At 45.6% G+C, this 17062-nt stretch overlaps 1 protein-coding gene across 1 annotated transcript in view; it reads right to left on the reverse strand.

Moving 5' to 3' along the window:
- The window catches only part of LOC144129198 (uncharacterized), a 28866-nt gene that overhangs the window by 1497 nt on the left and 10307 nt on the right, over window positions 1-17062 (reverse strand). Inside the window, exons 12-20 of the mRNA XM_077663178.1 lie at window positions 15504-15783; window positions 14301-14428; window positions 9074-9181; window positions 7880-7987; window positions 7647-7744; window positions 5389-5551; window positions 4934-5075; window positions 4580-4725; window positions 174-605 (exon numbers count right to left, since the gene is read on the reverse strand). Of these exons, the coding sequence (XP_077519304.1) occupies window positions 426-605; window positions 4580-4725; window positions 4934-5075; window positions 5389-5551; window positions 7647-7744; window positions 7880-7987; window positions 9074-9181; window positions 14301-14428; window positions 15504-15783 (1353 nt within the window). The 3' untranslated portion in view covers window positions 174-425. The remainder of the gene's footprint in view (window positions 1-173; window positions 606-4579; window positions 4726-4933; window positions 5076-5388; window positions 5552-7646; window positions 7745-7879; window positions 7988-9073; window positions 9182-14300; window positions 14429-15503; window positions 15784-17062) is intronic.

Genomic DNA, 17062 nt, shown 5'->3' on the forward strand with positions numbered 1-17062 from the left:
ACCACAGGCCGGCTGATTGGCTACTGGAAGGAACAATTCTGCTTTGTAGATGTTCTCCCTCTCACGCCATACCACAATGCACCACCTTGGTTCCATGAGCGTCTACGGGCGGCGCTCCATGAAGCGACGGCCACGCGCTCCGAATGTCCTATTTCAATCCGTGAGTACTGTACCTACAAAATATATGGTGAAACTGCACCTTGGAATGAAATAGCAAAGGATCATACTGTCTGTACCACAGGCATGATAAACACCGCTGCCTGCTTTGCAATAAGATGCAGCAAACAATACAGTACTGTATAACCACTGATACACAAAATACATTAAATGAAGGTGCAATGAAAGCAACAGAATATATAGAAACTAACTCACTGCCGAGCCTTGTACATGGATACTACAAAGTGCCACTGAAAAACAACTAAACATTAGCTAGGCCTACTGACTTTCCGCAAAACCTCAGGAAGTTCCGTTGGTCTCTTCTTCGCCTTGAGCTGACGATAAAGGTTTATGACAACCTTTTTCACAGCTTTCCCAATGTCTTCAGGACTAGAACAATTGTTCTTCAGGAGAGCCCACGTATTGCAGTCTACACCAGGAGGAGGATTCTGCACAAAAAATAAATAAAGGCTTCCTAAACTAAAATGAAATGTTGGTGACAAAAGTTATCTATACACATTGGCATACAATTGTCAGCACTTACACACACTTTTGCAGTGTCTTGCTTTTAACAAGCACACTCAATTTTTGAAAATGAAATTAAAGGGAACACAATGCCATGTTTGTCGGCATATTGCTAATAACTTTTTTTACTGAGCTTCCCGCAAACAGGGTATGAAGAGAAAACCTCAAGGAGCACATCCACACATCGCCAGTGATGAAAGTTTGTTGAAAGCTAGAGCTCTTCATGCAGAGAATCAACCAATGACATGCGTGCACATTATTTTGAGGATGACGGGCAATGCACACAAGATGTCCCAAAACAAATCACAATTGTGCCATGAATGTGACGTTTCCCACAATGGTAATGAGCTGATGTAAATCAATTATACCGTACATTTGAATGAAAGTCCACAAAATTTTAATGTTTTGCCCAAAACTAATAGTAATAACTGGCATTATTGAGAATATTTTGCGATTTCCAAAGGCAACACCAAAGTGTAAATCGTGTATTGTACACAAAGAGTTAACTGCCTCGTGAGTGCCTTCAAGCCAATTTTATGTGTTTCAGAAGTTCGAAAGCATGTAAACGATGAACGTAGTGTTCATAGCCCACGTTCCCAGTTAAGAGTAACACGGGCAGGTGATATACCAGACGTTTCAGAGAAATCAGCCACTAATTTCTAAAAATAGGCGTTTTGAGGTGTAAAGATGGCTTTTGTGGCACAGTAATAAGATAAGGTAGAGAGGCTTTTTGTTTTGGCAGACACCAGAAAAGAGGTGAATCATGTGAACCAAAACAGTGATTAATGAAATTTTAATATTTAACTATTAAAGTTAGGTGCCTGGTAGTAATTTGAGATTTGTAGCTAGCCGGTAGTAATAGCCACACCAGTTTTTAGAATTTTGAAAATGAGACTGCCTTTGGCACTGTAGCTCAAGAAATTTTGACCATTTCACACCAAAAAATGCACGCTTTCAAGAACCCCCCACACACTGCAACACCCCCAGCGCACATCACTTTGCGACGCATGTGTCATGTGATCAGTCTTGTACACAATACAGAAAAGAAGTTACCAATTACGACTATAACTACTTTATTTGAAATTAACTGATTTCAGCAGTCAGTTACAGCCCCCCGAAAGTAATTGAAGAATTAAAAAGAATAACTGATTACTATTATGCTATTTTCCTTCCCACATTTATTAACATAAGACAAATGCACACAGACTAAAATGAGCCAGTGTGGCTTCCTTGATCTGTTTGTTGCAATTCATATGCTGTTAGTTTTCACCAACAGCAGTCTGTGTTTTCGTTGATATTTTTCCAAAAACATGACCAGCAACCTTGAAGACACTCTTGGTGTACACACTAAAGGGACGGGATGGTTTCAACGTACTCAGACCTTGCACACTTGCTCATAGCTAAGCTAAGCGTCGCTCTTAGTTGTTTGCATTCCGAGGGGGAAAAAACACAGGTTCAAGAAACGACGCGTTTTCGAAATTCTAAAAAAGTGATAAGGCTATAACCCACGACCAGTTACAAACCTCTAATTGCAACCAATTGCCTAACCGTAATAGTTAGAGATAATTATCAGAAAATAGTTAACCAGCTTACTAGACAACATTTATTCGCCTGTTTTCCAATATTGCCAACATCCAGCAACACTGGCATTACAGTTAAGCCTCGATATAACAAAACTAAAAAAAACTCCGGGATTTTTCGTTACATCCAGGTTTTTGTTATATGCAGTTTTCCCAAGCTGACTTGAAAGAACAATGCAGAACAGAGACCGATATAATAAATAAATGTAGGTGAAATCACCTTGACAATGTTTACAGAAGACCCCATAATTCGAAGTCATTAACGCGGAGAAATGCTTCACGATCACGCTGATAGCGCGACTCCAACAGCAGCCACCACAACTTCCAATGCGGCTCGTGCAAAGCCACTACAAGTGGGGTAGGGAAAGTGGGGGATGATGACGATGATGAATTTTTATGGCACAAGGGAATCTGTGGCCAAAGAACGCCATGGCACAAGGTTCTTTTCTTCTAATCAAGCTGGTGTCACAGACCGACTTCCCAAGCATTTCACCCTAAAGAAGCTGAGCACCAAGCGGGGGAATGCATGTACCCATTGTATCACCGGTCGGTTCCTGGCTGCACTGGGGATCTAACCTTGCATCTCCCGCATGCGAACCGGATGCTTGAATGACTAGGCCACCGCTGCGGTGGGAAAGTGGGGGAGGGGGCACCGCGGTCGAGCTAGAGGAAGGCACGTGCTTCTTTCCCTTTCCCTGTATGCCCACTGCTGTTACCTTAAGAAACGAACTCTTCGCCTTGCGTCGCCGGTGCCGTGCCGTGTCTTTTTTGCCATTTCCTAATAGTTTTCACTGCTTTTGAGCATGAACTGTAGCAGTGCTATGTGGTACGGCATTCCAAAAGCGAACACAGCAGATATGCGCTGACAGCACCGGAGCACGGTGCAATGCGTCAACTGCGGTTGCTTGTTGTGATTGCAGACATTCCTTTCACATCACTGTGCTTTATCATCGTGAAACTTTTCTGTCAAATTTCATAATTCAGTACAAGCTAACAGATAGTTCGCGTATCAAGTTTGTTTCATCAAGGTCGACCGCAGCAACACCTTCGTTACATGAAGGTATCGAATACACGCGCTTCAATGGGGGCGGAGTTGGGGAATTCAGAAACTTCGTAATATCGACGACTTCGCTATATGGAAGTTCATTACATCCACGTACTGTACCATGCTGCAAAAGCCCTCTTCATACCTCAAAAAGCCACTTAAAAATTAAGAGCCAGGTTTCTCTGAAACACCCGATACCATATATGTCGTGTATTCGAACCTGCAAAGCTGTTCCAAATACAGCTAGCACTGTCTTTTTTCTCCTTTCTGTGATATATCTCCATAGGGCTGGCTTCGTCTGGCCCAGGCCAAAGAACGGATGCATTCTGACTGACTGTTTCAAAGATAAGCTGATGTGCCATAGAGATAACATAAAACCTAATTGTGCTAGCCAGATTCAGATTCAGTGAGCAAAAGAGTGAGGGCATCAAACAAGGTCACATTAGTTTACTTGAAAATAGTATTGCTAGATTTTTTTTATCACTTTTTTCTATCTTTTCCCTGCAGTGAGTACCATTTGTAATTTTCTTTGTGACTTTTGCTTTTCTCTGGCAGAACACATCGAAGGTGCTCAGTTGGATAGACATGTATCTCAATTATACCTCGCTTCTTCAGCAGCATAACTGTAACCAACTCTACAAGCAGGTGCAGCACGTGCCCTTTCCATCCGTTGCCAGCAATGTGCACGCAGCGCTAATATCCGGCCAACTCTGCATGTTGCAATGCCGCGTCAATTGAAATTTAAACCCCTAAGTGTTTAAGCCACCAAGTCAACGAGTAAGCGTACTGCACGCCTGCACACCTTTTAGTATCCTGAAGACAACCCGCAGCACCTAATGCATGTGCGACGCTGAGATCTGGCCATGCCAGATCTCTGCCCCAAGTGGAGGCACAACCTGTCTTTTTCTGCGCTGAGAAAGCTTCCCCACAGAAAACCATGCTCCCACAAGAGGGCTTCTCCGCAGTCTTGCGCGGGGGTGCATAGAAGCCATCTTGCAGGAGTGCACTTTCTTGCTCAGAAGGGTTTTATACATTTTTTCTTTCTTTCCTCGACAGTGACAAGGGGTTGCCGCAGTTCACAGCTGTTGCCAAAGTTCATCAAACAAAGTACAGATAAAACACTAGGTCTTATGCTGATTTTTTTCACTCTGAAGCCTATGTGAAACCAACAAAATGGTCTTGCATTGTTCATCTTAGAGAATTCGTTTGTCTTACTGTAGAGCAAAGTGCATAGATTTGAAAGATTCTTCACAACAATCTCACTCAGACGCACCTCAAGTACAGAAAGCAGTGCGTTGCTGTCAACCACAACATCGGTGTTGAAATTGCCAGCAGCGGCTCTCCCTGTACAAACGATTGGGATCACAGGTTTGTCGTTCCACACAAACTCCGCAACTCTTCTAGCCGTGTGCTGCCCCCCTGAAAAATCAACAGATGTTAAGTAAGTAAACAGCTCATATGCAGGAAGGAGACAATACAACAGTAACAGGATAGACTTGTAGGTAAGAGACAGTCTACAACACAACTGAAAATTATTCGCAAATGTTGTGGATCTGTTTCACTGCAACTACCGTTTACACCACTAACGTTTCAATCAGCAGAGAGATTGCCAGAAAGTAGTGCTCACCTTCAATAAGAATGCACACTTCAAACACACGTGCAATCACAGAATCTCTTTCAGCCATGGAACTGCCCACGACCTTCACCTGGCCATGAGGGATGCCGCCAAACGTGCCGTCAGATTTCTGGTAGGCTTTCTTGCTCCAGTCCTGGGACCAAGACAAGAAATGTGCTACATGCCAGATTTCTTGCCAGGCATTCAAAGCATTCTGCTGCAAACACACAAGACCATTCTACCGTCAGTGCCAAGGCAAGAAGTCAACGCTTATCAGCTGCCATACAGTGCATGTGTCGTCATGAAGCTGAGAGCTGCAATACTGGCCAATTACATTTCCTATGCCCAGCTTCTGCAGGTCGAGGAATTAGAGGCTGAACTGTGATGATGAGTATCTGATTCACTTTTGCCTGCACAAAGGTACATTTGCTAATTATGAGAAACAAGAAAGCAAAAATGCGCACAACCTTCTTGTCCCTCTCGGGTACTATGTGGAAAACCCTGTGGAAGGGCTTCTCGGTCAGAGAACGTTCTTCACAGAAACTCTTCGCCACCAGCTCTTCGACGCCAAAGAAGCCACATGTGCAAAGGCTGACAAACTTCAGCAAGGCCAGCTCTTGCCCAATAGCACTGCAAAGAGGCCAGAACATAACATCTATGATGATCATCCAAGAAAAATAGTATGTGACAAGCACAGTTGTGGGGCAACGCAATGCAAATATGCTGAAATCGATTCATACTACATTTTGCTGAACGTATTAAGAAACTGCACACCTGTGCAGGCTTGGCACAGAGTTTGCAAAGAATGCCACATGCAAAATGCACTCATGTAGATAACCATGCTGATGTTTTCTCTCTTACACAAATGATGATGATGATGCTAGGTTTTTATGGTGCAAGGGCACCTAAGGCCAAAGAGCGCCATACACGAGGTTTTTGGAAGACTCAGGCTAAAATATGTAGAAATGAAAAAATCAAAACCAAGTGTATAGGGCCTAAGAGTAGTGAGTATGTGCATCATTATAGAGTGTGAAGAGGGTGCCTAAATATCTGCTGGAATGGCTTAAAGTGATGTATAGCGCTTAAAACTTATTTTAAGAGGAGTTATATATAAAAAGACAAAGCCAGGCAGCCTCAACCACAGTCCTTGCTTGAGCAAGAGGGGCAGGGCATCTGCCAGCTATGGGTAATCTCACTTGCACAAATGCCCGGTTCTACTGTATTATTCACCCAAACAAATGTACGTACTAGGATATGTATAGACAAAATAATATTATTTTGAGTGCCAACAGGTATGAGTGTTACGCCATACGATTGTTTTGTCGTACTGAGTCCTCGCACTAGACAGTGAACGAGTCAGGCAGTGTTATATTCCTTCAACAGTAAACAGACTGCCTGATTCCACATTTTCTTTGAATACTAGAACACAGATTAGAGTTAGTATTTTTTATATATACAGTAAAACCTCGTTGATACGTTTTATTTTCTAATTGCGGGAAAAACGTACTATCCGGGAAAACATATGATCCAAACCGATTTTGAGAAATGTAACTGTTGAATGCAGTAAAAAGTCATTTATTGACAATTTCACTTTATAAAACTGTCGATTGGCATTCCTTGGCACAAGAGCTGAACAGATCCTATTCCAGTGCTCGCTGAATTCAGTCTGCGTTCGTGCTGTCTTTAGCGAGGAAGGAAATTCGTACCGCATCCGGTCCGTCGACGGCAGTGACGAAAGTAATCAAAATCTCTTCCTTGTCATTTTCGGATGCTTCGCCCCTTTGCTCCCAAGTACTGTGGAAAATCCACCGCGGCGGCTGATTGTCGCAGTGTTTCTGCTTTTTAAGCTGCGTTTCCCAGACCAGGCCCTTTCGTGTATAAGCACATCGCTGTAGATCGTAGAAACTTCGCCTACTTCCCCTTATGCACCGCAAAGAAACCCCAGCGTTTCTCCTCTTCATATCGATCCCCGCAGAAACAGCCATCTCGAATGCTAGCGCGCTGTTGTTTTTTTTTTGTTCTTGGTGGTGATAATGGTGGTGGTTCGCCTCATTTCATCGAGGCACTGCAGAGAAGCCACCACGATGGACGACTGCAGAAAAAAACATGTCGCATGCCCTCTCGTTCGGCCCACTTGTATGTTTGTACATGTGCAGTTGCTCAATAAACGTATTATAAGACCACAATTTGTCAAAATTTTAAACGTAGTAGCCGGCAAATCGTGTTTTCCGGAAACGTATTACCGGGAAAAATATAGTGTAACTTTATGGGACATTTTTAATGTCCGCGATTTTGAGTGTACGAACCGGGAAATCATATGAACCGGGAACGTATCAACGAGGTTTTACTGTACATATAGTTTTATTTTATGCTTTCTATCATGTACTTCTGTGTAGTTCCTGCAGGTTGCACCTCAACGATATCCTCCGCTGCTGGGCACTGCCTTACAAGCCTACCTGTGGATTCGGCAGGCCCGCATGCGTATGAAGAATGTGTGACAAATAAAAGCTTATTATTACTCTATTGTCATAAAATGAGGGTTCAACAGTGATACACACGAAGGAAGCAATCGAGGTAAGGTTTAAAACAATGTGCAACAATTCTAAGCACTCTCACTGACTTGATGCTGCTCGAGAAAAGCAACCTGAAAATTTGGCCACGCTATCTGTGCAGATTGCCAGCATGCTGCACATTTTCCTGTCCTTAAGTGAAACACACAACCAACCAGCAGATGCTTTCCGAGCGTTTGCTGGAGAGATGGGTTCCACCGGTGACATACACCTTGAAGTCTGCCAGTGGTAGCTGAGTCAGCAGCTTTTTCTCCTGCATAGAGTGTAAACAGGGCAATCTTAATCACCTGTACACATTACACGCAGACTTGGCACAAAGAGTGCACAGAATGTCGCACGCACAATGTACGCCTACATGAGAAGAAAAGGCAATGCAACAGTTCCATACCAAGTAGGTCGTCTCTTCCAACGTGGCGTCAAAAACCGGCTTTTCAGGCTGCTTCAGCAACTTGGAGATCCTCTCAAGCAGCTGACCTTCCCAGTCTTCGGATTCACGCTAAGTGCGAGGAAATGAACAAAGGCATTGACAGAGTTGTAAGTCTGTCCTTAGTTCACAGGCTCAGTCTAGAGCACACAGTGAGAACAAACAGGTAGGAAAATTCCACTAGCGCAGACTAGCGCAGTAGCGTCACAGACACTTTAAGCAACTCTGAGAAAAAAATACACTTTCTCCACGGAACTTGTGGCAACTTTTTGTACAGCTAGTATTTACCACAAAGAATTTATTTAACCCCTCAACTGGGGAGTTTGTTTTCTCATTGCTCACTGCGGCATGGGAAGTATTTTTACCAAAATTGAACCCACAAATGAAGTAAAACCCGATTCTTATTTCCTTAGAAGTAATCATGCGGCTGATGCTAACATGTTTTTCTTAGTGTGGCAGACCTTGAACCAGAGTGCAGCGTCCAAGCAAATATGACCTTGTTTGATAGCATCGAGTCTCCACTGCCAACATCATCAACATATGAGGTTTCACCATACGACCAGAAATACACAGCAGTATTAAAGTCATCATTTTCCATAAGCAAGGCTTAGATTTCCGCTCCTTTCCTGTGCCCATGCTCCAGCCTCAATGTTTCCTACCCAAAAGGGCTACCTGCCTGCCACCTAAGGAGATAATGAGAAGTATACTCATTAAGACATAGTTTGCATTAATCACAATAGGCGACAGCAGATGGAGAAATTGGCGAGCTCTATGTGCTCAGAAAAGGCAAGTAGAGCCCTTAGGTATGCTCCTCATGGCCCAATCGGCAGAAGCGCGCTACTAAAGACGCAGTACTGCCTAGTTAAGGGATTGATGTTGCCAGACATGCAGACACTTCGAAGTGTACTCAGTAGCCTGTTTTGCTGAAGCTGATGCCCCAACAGCAAAGCACAGAGAGGGAAACTTGTACTGTGTACCAGACCATGCACCTTCATCAGTACCTCTTCTTCCATGCGGCATCATACATGGCCATTTCCTTGTGCTCATTTCAAGGGCGGAAGTTCCACTCCCAGTAAATTTTTGCTCCATGACACAACGCACATGTAATGAGAATCAGTGCATTGACTATAATGTGGAAAATGTCACTTGCACACTCACTTTGTTCAGCAGAGATGCGAATTGCAAGCGTTTCTGAATCGACACAGGCACTTCCTTTTCTGTGCAAGCCACGACCACCACTTTCTTTCGCAGAAGACAGTAGCACGCCTGTACAGATGTGAAGAAAGTAGAAATGTAGTAACACAGAGAACACGATCAATCATAGAAAAAGATTTCAAAAACATTTCACATGAACAGTCTACTTTTCATTAGTCTTTGGCAGCATTAGGCATTTGTTGCTTTAAAAAAACTGTTAAAGATTTTGATCTATCTGCAAGTATACTAAACAGTAAGAAAAAACCACCACTTGATTACAGTAAAGAGATAAAGATAGTGCCACTTCGCATCTATGAAGAAGTTATTCAAATCTGAACAATGGCAAGGAGTGGGATGCCAACTGAGACTTCATCAACTGGTACCATGACAGCACCATGACAAGAGATAAAAGAATAACTCGCTGTCTGGCATTTGTAACCATCCGGAATGGAAGCAAAGCACTAGACAGACAACACGCTCTAGATAGCCTTCCAAATACATGACATCAGCGAAGAAAACTCTTGTGCAACAGCCAAATGACAAAACTAGAAGCACAATTTTTTGCGTAAAGCATTACAGCCAAGCAAGACCCAGTGACTATCTTGCTGCTTGCACAGAAAACAAGCTAGAAAAGTTTGTCAGTCATTGCCCCTTGAGTTTTTGCTGATAAAGCTGCGCATTTCTGCTCATCTTTATGAACAATGTACTGTTTTAAACCTAATCATAAATCTCAAATTGTATGTAGAAGTGAAAAACGAGACTACTGAGTCCGCCTTTCCCAACGTGCTCTTTCCAAGAAGCAAATAACCACAACTTGTGCTCTCAGTTTTTTGCCAAGGAATGGACGAACAGCGTGTAATGAATGTTGGGCCACTATAATACAATTCCATTCGATTCTTACCATCTGCTCGTGTGACTGACTGATTTGAGTGACAGCTAGAAAGGGCATGGGACGAAAATGAAATGTAAGAAAAAGAGCCAAATTCATAGAAGTCCGAACGAAATCATTAAATCACCCTTTGCTCCCAGTGCAGAACGAAGCACCATATCACCACACATGCATGCCACAATAAGGTCTGCTATCACAGACAGTCACACACAAATTTTTTGCTTGAAATGTGCCCATTAGTCTAGTGTGCTCAGTAATGTTAATAGCGCTTTGTATTTACATAGGCACTTCTAGTCAGAGGAAATCATCTTTTACAGGCTCAGTGCCTCATGTTAAGTGGTTTATGGTTTATTGGGGTTTAACGTCCCAAAGCGACTCAGGCTTTGAGGGATGACGTAGTGGAGGGCTCCGGAAATTTCGACCACCTGAGGTTTTTTAACGTGCACTGTGTGGGGACCTGCCCTGCAGCCCCCTGAGTTTGCTTTCCCGCGAGGCACCGTGCAGCAGCAGTCTCACCCCGAGGATGAACGCGTTCCCTTGCGAGTTACATTAACTGGCAAGAGAGGGCGCCAGCGTCGCTGCGCGGGAGACTGCTGAAGCCCGCCCGCGGTAGATGGGGTCTCTTCGGCCGGGATAATGAGCCTGAGCGGACGCGTCGCTCGGGGCGAAGAAGCGACGGGGAGACAGGCTCCCGTACTCGTCCCGTCCGGCCTGCGGAGTTTATATCCCTTGCCCTAGCGCGGGCGAACATTCGCTCGGAACCTTGCTGGTGAGTCGGACGCCCTCGATTCATTAGCGTACCTTGTTGCTAGCTGGCGTTATTGTTTCTGTAGCAATAAATGCCGGTTTGTGTCAGCCAATGTGTCGTTCCTTTGTTCCCCCAGAGCAAGGCCCGCCGTGGTCGGCGAGCGCTCGGTAGCGTACGCGATCACGGGGTGGGGTCCGGGCGGCTTTGAACTGTGTCAGCCGCGATTGAGTGGGGAGAAAGTACTTATCTCCCCATGTCAAACCCCACATCTGGCGCCCAACGTGGGGCCTGCTCTTGGAACATTGGACGACTGTCGGTTCGGTTCGAGGAACGCTCTTTGTCCGGACTTGACAAGTGCTAGGCCTAGAGTGAATTTTGATCGCTAGGACCTGCGGCATGCTTTCTTGAGTGCGAGGTGTATTGCGCTGCAGCATGTTTGAACTTTTTTTTCCCTGGAGTTTCTTCGTGAGAATGACTTGGTCCGCATCGAGGGAGTTCGAGGCCTAGCGCCCGCGGAGTCGCCGAGCCCGAAGCGAGTGAGTACGGAAGCCGCGTGGGTGGTCCGAGTTTCTGTATATATTTTCTCTACTATCTCTTTTTCGACTCTGGGAGTCGCGGCTCCGGGAGCCGGGTGGCCTGGGGCCACGGGTGCCTCTACGAGCTCGCTGGTATTGCAGCTCGGCACCGGGCGCTCCGACACCGTCCGATACGGTGGGCGCCGACCGCTCAGAAGCTGCTTTGTGCAGTGAGCGGGGTAGGACCACCCCACAAAGCTGATGTCTCCTCGCGGCTGCGCGCACAAAACCCGTTTCGGGTCTTTGTTGTGGTCACGGTCGTTGTAGGAGTGGTCGTTAGGCCTGAGGCTTTTCGGAGCTGCCTGCACCACATTAAAAGAGACATGACCACCGGACCGTGACGTTGAGAGGGGGCGCACTTTGCTGCCCGTCCGTTTTTTTGTAACCTCGCACGAACTGAGCAGTCTCGTTCAACTCAAGAAAGGGCTTTGTTCACTCGAACTTTGCGTTTGCACAGCCGCCGACACGTTTTGCTAGCGAGTTAGGCATTGTGCCACGAGGCCCTTGCGGATGCCGTTTCCCCTCCCGTGACCTACGTTAAAGGCACGCCGAGAGCGTTTCGACAATTTTGCAGATCCGGTGGAGCCACCCAGGCTTGCTGACCGGTGCACATCGTCTCGCTGCCACCTGCTGCGACGGAGCGGCCTGTATCCTGTTCGCCGCATCCATCCGGGGCAGCTGTGGCGAGACCAGTCAGCAGTCACCTCCGGCTGCTGCTGCCCTGGCGACTACTGCAGGATCCTGGCCTGCAGTTTTCCCACCGGCCTTCGATTCGCGGGCCTGCGGACACGGTAGTCCGCGGGCCATACGAGTCGTCCCAGCGGAGACCTTCACGCCGCCTTCGGAATACCGCGGAAGTCTGCGTGGACGCTGTCGGCGTGACCTCAGCTGCAAGACGTGCCTCAAGGACATGAAGACCAGGAGACTCCTCCATAGCATGTACTTTCAGGCGCGTGGGTCTATTTAAGGTTGGGGGGGATGTGGGGACCTGCCCTGCAGCCCCCTGAGTTTGCTTTCCCGCGAGGCACCGTGCAGCAGCAGTCTCACCCCGAGGATGAACGCGTTCCCTTGCGAGTTACATTAACTGGCAAGAGAGGGCGCCAGCGTCGCTGCGCGAGAGACTGCTGAAGCCCGCCCGCGGTAGATGGGGTCTCTTCGGCCGGGATAATGAGCCTGAGCGGACGCGTCGCTCGGGGCTCCGCTCTTCGCCGACGGGGCGAAGAAGCGACGGGGAGACAGGCTCCCGTACTCGTCCCGTCCGGCCTGCGGAGTTTATATCCCTTGCCCTAGCGCGGGCGAACATTCGCTCGGAACCTTGCTGGTGAGTCGGATGCCCTCGATTCATTAGCGTACCTTGTTGCTAGCTGGCGTTATTGTTTCTGTAGCAATAAATGCCGGTTTGTGTCAGCCAATGTGTCGTTCCTTTGTTCCCCCAGAGCAAGGCCCGCCGTGGTCGGCGAGCGCTCGGTAGCGTACGCGATCACGGGGTGGGGTCCGGGCGGCTTTGAACCGTGTCAGCCGCGATTGAGTGGGGAGAAAGTACTTATCTCCCCATGTCAAACCCCACAACTGACATCGCACAATACATGGCCCTCTAGCATTTTGCCTCCATTGAATTTCGACCACCGCAGCCAGGATCGAAATCTCATCTTTCCGGTCAGCAGCCGAGCGCCATAACCACTTTCAAAGTACAAAGAGGGGCCGTGTCGATGTCCAACTGGCACTACAAGTGATCGGAGTTGCCCCGTCGCCACAGTTGCATTTTTTGAGCTTCACCACCAACCCATGGCTACAGTGGCTATTAGCCACGCATCAGCGAGCCAACCCAGCTGCACTCCGTATCGGGCGCTGATATGTTTGCCACCGTTATTTCATCTTTTTAGAAGAAATCTCGCATTCTGGTGCAAATCTGCTTTCCCCTCATTTCTGTCTCTGATCCTGTGTGCCAAAAATGCGAGCTCATCACGGGGCTATTTGCTGTTTGTGTGGTGAAGCCTCCTTACATGGTCACCACCACTTATGAGAAGGCTCCAATGCTGCCACATCACACCTATGAAGAAGGCCACGCAAGGCCTTACTATTTTGAAGTAGTCCTGCTTTGATGTTCCGACAGTGAACATTCAGTGCAGTATGACGGAATTGTGAAAAATCGTCGCTGCCGCATACTTTTCATTCAAAACAGACAACCATTGCCCAATTTTTCATCAATGATATTTGTTATAGTGCCAAACTGCTTTTTGGAATTTTCTTTGCTGCTATTCAATAACTCAACCTTCGAATAATCCAAATGTTGTTCCAGTCCCTTGAGGTTCCAATTGAAATGGTTCTACACTGTTGGAAAACAGGTTCATTATTACGAGTAATAACTTGTTCTACTGCATGAGTTGGACCCTGCTGGTTAAGTAAGCGTACCAATGCCTTTCACCCATATTTTGTTGTACTAATGCTTTTAGCTATGTTTGCATAGATATATATAATTGAAAACTACTATGTATTTGTAGTATTTGATGATATAAATAAAACAAACTGCATTTAGTCTTGGATCATATTAAGATGCACTTCTGATATTTCATACTTCTGATAATTCAAACAAAAATCTCTGGTTCCTTGAAATTTGCAGTAATGATAGCCTACTGTAGAAGCAGCTGCATGCGGCTGCAATAATTTCAGATAAATCCGGTTGCATCTGGTGTAACAAACTAAGCAGTCAGCTGCATGTCAGCAGCTTTAAGCATAAACAAACAACCATTGCAAAGCTTCACACCAATATCAAGATGCACAGAGTTGCAATGTCACCTACTGTGTGCTTGTGAGATGCAACTGTATGAATGATCTCTGCAGAAAAAAAAAAAGGCACAATCTGGACACAATTATTGAATGTTGTCTACGCTGAGATTCATGAAGGCTGCCATAAAAAAAAAAGAAACAGTGATTAACAGTGAAATGCTGCGAGTCATTAAAAGAGTAAAGGCAACTGACCTGTTGCTGAGATGCCTTGGACTCGAGGTAGCTTTCAGACAGCACAATAACCACAACCTCCGCCCGCAATACCTGCTTTCGAAACTCGTTCTTTTTGTTGCACTCTTTGTTTGACAAGCTGTCACTATCTACAGGAAACAAATGAGGAGAAGAAAAATCGTCAAATTTTATTTTACCGATGCACAACATACATCGACAAAGCCAAAAGCTGTGCAATGCCTTTTCAATTCACTCCACTTAAGCCTCAACATACTAATGAGAAAAAAGTTGCACTAACACAAAACGAAGTCATAGTAAGACAATCTAGATGCTGAACTTTAAGAGGTGCATTTTACCTGAAAAGAAAAAATAATCCTAGCACTCATCCCTAGGAGATGTACTAAGTGCACTGGTTCCATATAGTACGTAATTCACCAAGGGGAACGAAAAGCTTTGAAAAACATTCAGAATTAAACTTTTTCTACACCAAAGCATTTTCTCTGAACTGTTTGCTCTGTAAAAAGTAGATTTATAAATTGCAGCAGTGCTGACATGCTCCCAGCCACTTCTTATTCGACACATTTCTGAATGCAGAGAGAGGAGCTGCATCAGAAGGGAGTGAAATGCCCAATTGGCAAAGCACACCATGAAAAAATGCTTCCCATCTCCTACCTTATTGCTGTGAACAGGTGTGCAAATAAATACTATGCAGATTGATGCAGTCTTGCGCTGCATGAAGAAACTTGGCCCTTGCATGCCTGCCGAAGCTCTACAACTTACTCCTCCATGGCTAGAGTGCCTAATAGTACACTACGTATTTAAGCAAGTTTCTGCTTCTGATCACATCTTCGGGGCCACCACTCATATCCTTTATTGGCACTACTTCGGCAGCCCATAGGCAAAACATGAGCCACACTGCAAAGCTAACTTTTCACTAAATTAGCTTCCGATAACTGACGAAACATTGAACCTTAGCATTCGAAACATTGAACCTTAGCATTCAATTTTTTACTAAATTCACTTCTGAAAACTGGTCCAACAATGCCCTTTAATATTCCACTTTTCGTTATATTAACTGTTGAAAATCAGTGAGACACTGCCCCCTAGTAATCCACATTTTACTAAATTCACCTCTGAAAATCAGTGCAACAGTGCCCTTCAGCACTGAGTGTGTCAAAAGAAACCCGTCAAAGAAGTATCCAGAATGAAGAAGCCCAAACTTGCCAACAGTGTCCATGCTGCACGAGAACTGGAAGGACGGGATTCGAAGCAATGGAGGCGGTCGCAGCTGGACATGGCCCTGAGAATCCGACGCGCCTCGGCTGTCTTGAGAGCCGAACGGCAGCACGGAAGATGGCAATGGTGTGCCAGGAGTGGTGGTGCCGGCACTGCTGGGACTAGATGCGCCACCGCCACATGCCATGTTGTGAGCTGTACCAAGACTGTCCAACGAGCACCAGGCCTCATAGCAATTGCGCTCAAGTAAACACTGCAGCCGGATGCACTGAAAAAAAAAAAAAAAATACAGATTCACTGTCAACTTTTGGCATTTCCCCCAATTTAAGATAGCATTTCTAGCCCAACCAATAGTGGTCTAACAAAGATTGCCATTTCACTGCTTTCATTCCTGCTTCTGTTCGCAATACAGGGCAGGCTTCAAGACTTTCAATTTCATTTTAAATTTAGCACATGTACACTTTTTCATCATTTTTCATTTTTCAGCCAACAAACGTCTTTCTGCTTTGCCTCCAACATTTGTCAGAAAATGAGACAAACCACTCGATACTGGCTGAAAGTGGCACATTTGTGCCCACTTTTTCTTCACATAGTTTGCTCATAGTGAAACCAAACGTTTTGACTGCAAAGCACTAGCTTCTGAGAACATGCTGACATCAGACTTTGTAACCAAGCATTATGTAGTAATGAGTATAAGGCATGCAAAAAATATGCTGCGAATTTGCGACACTGGGTAGTTAAGGGTTACGCACCTTTCCGGAACTACTTTCATGTGAAAAAAAAACACCTGACAAACCCACACCACAACTATGCTGCTTTACTGTTCTCAGTGTATCACAGAGCAGTGGTTCAGCTACTCTGGTACTACCAGTCACGCATGGCAAGATGCATACGCTGCAAGAGTGGGCCACATGAAGTGACAGAGAACTGCAGCTACTGACTTCAGAAAAATTTATGCACAGTAGAATCTCGTTCAAAGCCCATTGGACCATTCAAATTAGGCAGGCTTTTAATATATTTGAACCGAAGCATAATGAAAAAGGCAGGCAGGCAACCATGAAACACTGCTCACTTGCGTGCAGCTGACATTGCACTCAACATTTAACAGTTAACTCCTACACCAGGAGCTCGTTTTGACTTGTCATGGTTACTGCTGCGCTGCCGGTCGCCCGAAATTGGGTCGCTGATTTCGACGTCCACAGGTCGCGCACCTCTCTCAATGTAACTCAGCAATTGACAAAGGTCTTCACTCTTCATTGGTGCTTAATATGATGAAGCTGTCAGCACATGCGAGGGCAATGACCAAGGTTGGATACATCAGGGTAGTGGTATGGTGCAGCTCTAAGAAGCATGCGCAAATGGCCTGTGAGAGGAGCAGCTGCCGGTTGAAAAGACGCTACAAGAAGATGGAACACAGTCCAACCATCCAATCCAAGGTTGGTGCAATTTATCACGCATGAAATGCCTTTAGCTTCCATTCTCACTAAATTCAGTAGTATATCATCTGTAAACCGTAGTGAACCTGAGGCCGAACATTAAATTTTCTA

This window comes from Amblyomma americanum, chromosome 4 (assembly GCF_052857255.1).
Source record: "Amblyomma americanum isolate KBUSLIRL-KWMA chromosome 4, ASM5285725v1, whole genome shotgun sequence".
In the NCBI taxonomy this organism is placed as follows: domain Eukaryota; kingdom Metazoa; phylum Arthropoda; class Arachnida; order Ixodida; family Ixodidae; genus Amblyomma; species Amblyomma americanum.